Source organism: Branchiostoma belcheri, unplaced genomic scaffold (genome assembly GCF_001625305.1).
Source record: "Branchiostoma belcheri isolate BF01 breed outbred unplaced genomic scaffold, Haploidv18h27 scaffold34, whole genome shotgun sequence".
In the NCBI taxonomy this organism is placed as follows: domain Eukaryota; kingdom Metazoa; phylum Chordata; class Leptocardii; order Amphioxiformes; family Branchiostomatidae; genus Branchiostoma; species Branchiostoma belcheri.
This window is the reverse complement of record NW_017803954.1, coordinates 2,462,474-2,468,294: the sequence shown is the minus strand read 5'-3', so window position 1 is coordinate 2,468,294 and position 5,821 is coordinate 2,462,474. Positions and strand designations below refer to the sequence as shown.

General features: G+C 46.5%; 1 protein-coding gene across 1 annotated transcript in view; it reads right to left on the bottom strand.

The window, feature by feature from the left end:
* The window catches only part of LOC109475435, a 2,112-nt gene extending 518 nt beyond the window's left edge, over positions 1 to 1,594 (bottom strand). Inside the window, exon 1 of the mRNA XM_019776036.1 lies at positions 6 to 1,594. Within this exon, the coding sequence (XP_019631595.1) occupies positions 6 to 808 (803 nt within the window). The 5' untranslated portion in view covers positions 809 to 1,594. The remainder of the gene's footprint in view (positions 1 to 5) is intronic.
* Between the last annotated feature and the right edge of the window lie 4,227 nt (positions 1,595 to 5,821).

The following is a 5,821-nucleotide window of genomic DNA, read 5'->3' as shown; positions in this document are numbered from 1 at the left end:
TTTGCGTCTCTTCCCTAAGCTTGGTCAGTTCAGTTGTCATGTCAGTACTCTCCACCACCATTTGACTTGCTTGTACCTGGACTGAACTAGTACTTGCCCCCCATTCCCCACTAAGGTGGAATGCTTCTTCCTTTATCTCTCTGAAGGTCCGGGGGTTTTCTACGGGAGCTCTCATTACTTCCCTACGCAACTGGCGGCGCAGCCACTCGTCTCGTATTCCGTCCAGGAACCTGTCCCTTAGGATACTATCTGTGTCAACTAGGGGCTGTCCCCTCCGCCTATCTGCCCGTTTCAACAATTCTTGGAGAGCAAGCGCGTAGCTCTGCAGTGTTTCTTTTGGGAGCTGAACTCTAGAGTAGAACTGGCCCATAATTACGGAAACATGAGCCGTGTCCCCAAAGGCTTCTACTAGCCTATCTTTTAACCTCTCTAGATCTGTCCTTTCTGCATTGGGCAACACAGCCACCTGCCTTCTGGCCTCTCCTTCTAGCTGTCGATACAACAAACCGGCTCGGTGGCCTTCAGGAATATTGAACAGATCAAAAGAGCCTTCTACCTCATCTAGCCACTCCTCGACAGACAGACTAGACTCTGCCCCGGTAAACTTGGGCAACTTTCTGTCAAACGGCAGGTAGCCTAACCCAAAGTTTGCTACTGGATTCACCACTTGGTTCTGATTCTGAGTTTGATTCTCGGGGCCGTTCTGGTTATTCTGATCTTCGGGGTTTACCTGTACATCACCACCGTTTCCAGGGGGAATTACTCCGTCAGGGTTATCTTGGGGGTTTGCAGCCTCCTGATTCTCCATAGTCTTCTATCAAAAATATCTAACTCCCAGCAACAATGCCAATGGTCGGACAAGAAGGCGTGTATGTCTCCCCCTCAACCCACAAACAAGTGCACTTACCGCTGGTCTTCCGTCGTAGCGTGGTGTTGATGTTGAACTTGGCTCCTGGTCCTCTGGTCCTCGACGTCGTACGCAGCTTATCCCACCGCTGCCACCAATTGTAAGGGTGCCAAGGTCAAGGACGACGATGGTAGCTAAGCCTCGATGGGTGCCCTTACAAAGTTCGTAAGATAAGCCGCCGATGTTGTAGATGTACGACCCGAAAGAAAGACACAGGAGCCGACAGCTACGTAGAAAGTGGTCTGTATTCTCTTCTCTCTCAAACGGGAACTCTTATAACTACATGAGTGCAGGGGCTTTTATATTCTTCACCGCCTACACACAGGTTTCTTGGAAAAAGTTACATTCTTTGTATCACAATCATCCTGAGTCACATCCTTTCCCTTTCTTAAGATCTTACTGACCAGTCCCTGGACATGCCCAAATAAGGCTAGGGCCAGGCGATCTGGACGTGTGCTGCCCTAGACCCCTGGGAAGATAGTCATTAGGAAGTGTCATTCAAAGGTCGCCCACTCCTTCCCAGTATAGGGCTGCTGATACAGGGAATGTCTCAGGATGTCCCAGGAAATACACTGCAACTCTTACAATCAATAATAAAATATATCCTACAAGGTTAGAGCACCCTATTACATGCTCCCCTTTCAAAGTAGAGCCGTCCCTGGCGACGTAAATATAGATGTGGTTAACATTAGTCTCATCGGCCTCCTTCCGTCTGAGTACAAAACTAGAAAAAATATAAAGACATTACAATATATAGCGATTCGGAATGGATTACGTGTTAAAAGCGACGCTTAACAAATACAATAGAATACGATCGTTCATTTAGATACAAGTTGCAACATTACTCCTAAAACGTTTCAGAATTCTTCAAAGTTCATTCATCTCCAAATTCATCTAGAGTTCATGATTCTTCCTTTCATCTTCCGTATCTTCTGATCCGTCCTTGGTCGTCTCGACTCGTCTGCGCGGGTGCACTCGTCCCACGGCCCGTCTTCATACTGCACGCAGGTCCCGAACTTGCGTTGATCCTTCCGGTAGCATGTCCCCCGGGGCCCTGTCGGATGTACCGCCGGTGGTGAACATTGTTGCGCTGTAGAAGTCCTTGTTTGAGGTTGATCTGCAAGCCGTTGTCCTGGAGACGCAAGTGACACGGTTGGGGTCCCAAAGAGCCGTGAAATCCTGCCATCCTCACTGTGCCTGTATGGGGAAGAGGGACGGGAAACACACAACGCCACAGTCCGACCATTCTAACTTATCTACTAAATTCTTCCTCGTGTTCCTCCTAGTGTATTACCTCAGCTCCACCGAGAACATACCTCGCTTTATGTCCCTGATGGCCTGTACTAACTTATCCTATATCACAATTTCGCAAGATAACCAACCAGTTCATCTAACTAAAGTGAGCTCGTTTCCATCTGAATTACTTCAGTCCCCGATGTTTGGGTTTCCAAGAAAACGAGTCACCAACCCACAACCAACTGACTATTCATACCCCGAACTGGCTGGGAATCTGCATCATCAAAACAATATTCAATTCTCATCTTCTCGGTCCTTCTTACCCGCTAAGGTTTGAAAAGCGGAGCGCAAGAATCCTTGTGCGCGTTGCCGAAGCGATTTTACAGCCTGTCCTGTCGGACTTGCCTCTATTTTCATTTGCCAGTTTCCATACCGATCGGGTGGTACACCACGATTGGCTCTAATCGGATATCGGTTCCGTTCCTCGTCGTCATGTTGGGCAGGGAGAACTTCTTCAGGTGCCGGTGGTGGAACATTTACATTATCCACCTGTTCATTCACTACCGGATCTATGGGTACGTTTACAGGTTCAACAGGTCTAGGTTCAGGCACAATTAAAATGGGTATCCCCTGATCATCATCCTCATTATCACTGCTCTCCTGGTTATTCTCGGTGTCATTTAACTCGCCTACCGGGAGTTCATTAACTGCCGAGTTGCGCCTCCTTCTTTTGTTAACTTCCCGAGGGGCAAACGTACAAGGAGTTAACATGTCACGGTGTAATGTTCTTGTGGGGCCCTCTCCCCTTTCAGGCGTGACTACATACACAGGAACATCATCATTAGGCTGACTTTCAACAATGTGGGGGATCGTTTCCCATCTATCCTTTAACTTGTGTCTACCTCGATGTTTCTTGTTCAATACCAACACCCTCTCTCCTGGTAGTAATGGAGATGTCTTAGCCGTACGATCATAGTTCTTTTTCTGACTCGCTTTTGCGGTTTTGGTGTGCTCCTTGGCCAAATCATAAGCATATTTATACCGTTTCCAGTGATCCTTTACCCATTCATCATAGTCCATTTCCTCATCCTGTACTTCATTAGGTTCTGTTCCAATTGTGAGATCAACAGGTAGTCGTGCCTGTCTGCCAAACATTAGGTAATATGGAGAGTACCCTGTAGTACTATGTACGGTGTTATTGTACGAGTGAACTAACTCAGGCAGATATTCGGTCCATCTCCTTTTCTGTTCGGATGTCAGAGTTCCTAACATATTTAACAGAGTTCTATTGAATCTTTCACACTGCCCATTCCCCGCAGGATGATAGGGAGTGGTTCTGGACTGTGCAGCTCCGTACAACTTGCATAACTCTTTGATGGTAGCAGACTGAAAGTTAGCGCCCTGGTCTGAGTGTAACTTTCGAGGGAATCCGTATGGCATAATGAAATGTTTCCACAACGCCTTGGCGGTCGTGGTTGCCAATTGATCTTTAGTAGGAACGGCCACACTGAACTTGGTAAAGTGGTCCGTAATCACTAAGATGTTTTCATGACCACTGCTCGATTTCTCAACTTTCAGAAAGTCCATAGCAACTAACTCCAGCGGAGCAGAGGTACGTATGCTTACCAATGGGCTACGGTTGTTTGGGATTCGTGTTTTCCTTAAGCAACACCTTTCGCACGTTCGCACCCAATTTTTGACATCTGCCTCCATACCTGGCCAATAGAATCTCATTCGCAACAAGTCAACCACACGGCCTGCTCCAAAGTGGCCTGCACGTGTGTGTACAAGGTCAAACACTTCTTTTCTTAGCGAGCTTGGTAGAACTAACTGCCATCTACCTTCCTGAGCTAAGGGGTCATACGCTGTCCTATACAGTACATCATTTCTTAAATGTAAACGGTCCCTTTGTTGCAGGATTCTGTTAACCAAAGGAGTTTCTCGATTGCGTTCCTTCTCATTAGGCAGGCGCCCTCGTTTCACATAATAATGCACTCTTTCTAAAGTAGGATCGTCTTGCTGTTGTTGGGCTACCCTTGTTTTAGAGTACTCAGACAAGGATGCACAAGGTTCTTGATCAGAAAGAGGTTCTTCAACTATCTTCTCAGACAAGGTGGGTTTAGAGGCAGGCATGTACCTATCACAGAAAATCTTAGTTACATGAGCCGTGACAGTCTTCCTGTCGTTACCGTCCTGACCTACATCCTGACTGGCGGGGAGGCGGGACAATACATCTGCATTGGCATTATTCTTCCCCGGTCGGTACTTAATATCAAAGTTAAAGTTAGCTAATCTGGCCACCCAACGCTGTTCTGCCGCACCTAACTGAGCCGTATTAAGGTGAGCTAGTGGATTGTTATCTGTATAGACAGTAAACTTAGCCCCATACAAGTAATCTCTGAATTTCTCGGTCACTGCCCACTTCAGTCCTAACAATTCCAACTTAAAAGAGCTATAGTTATCCATATTCCTCTCAGCAGGTTTAAGTCCTCTAGAACCATACGCAATAACCTTTTCCGTCCCTTCCTGCACTTGAGATAAGACAGCTCCTAGTCCATCGTGACTAGCGTCGATATACACTACAAAAGGTAGACTGTAGTCAGGGTAGGCCAACACATCGGCACTCATTAAGCAATGACGCAAAGTATCAAATGCCTTCTGACATTCTTCTGTCCATAGAAATGGTGGAGGCTTACGCTGTCCCTTCTTATTCCCTGCTGTTAAACGATGCAAGGGAGCAGCTATCTTACTGAAGTCCTTTACAAAACGCCGATAATAGGAACAAAAGGCAACAAATGATTTCACATCTCTAGGGTTTCTCGGTACCGGCCAATCACGCAATGAAGCACATTTCTCTGGATCAGTAGCTACTCCATCTGCTGACACAATGTGACCCAGATATTTCACTCTACGTCTGAATAAGTGGCACTTGTCTGGTCGAAGTTTCAGTCCGTATGACTTTAGTCTAGTGAAAACCAAGCTCAGACGGGACAAATGTTCGTCAAAGTCTTTAGAGAATACTATGATGTCATCTAAGTAGATGAGTAGAATTTCAAAGTTTTGGTCACCCAGACAGCGCTGCATCAATCTTTGGAATGTGTGAGCTGACCCGGTAAGGCCCATACTCATTCGGTCAAATTCATATAACCCGAACGGTGTACAAAAAGCCGTCTTCTCTCGATCTTCTTCATGCATTTTAACCTGCCAATATCCACTAGCTAAGTCTAGGGTGGAAAACAGACTAGCGCCTTGGAGGGCATCTAAGGATTCCTCAATACGTGGTAACGGGAAAGCGTCTTTGTGTGTTTTTGCGTTAAGTTTACGGTAGTCAATGCAGAATCTTAAATCTCCATCTTTCTTACGGACTAACACCACAGGTGATGCCCAGGGACTACAGCTTTCCCTAACTACACCCTGTTCTAACAGGTCATTTACATGTTGCTTCACTTCCTGGTAAAGGGCCGGAGGAATTCTCCTGTAAGGTTCCCTGGTGGGCGGGGCATCCCCAGTTGGAATTCTATGAGTCACTGCATCAGTACATCCGAAATCATACTTGTGTGTGGAAAACACATCAGAATGCTCATCTAGAAACTTCTCCAATTTCTCCTTCTGTTCATCTGTTAAGTCTGCTCCTGACAGGTCAACTTTAGGCCTAGAGGGCTGTGGGTTACACTCACT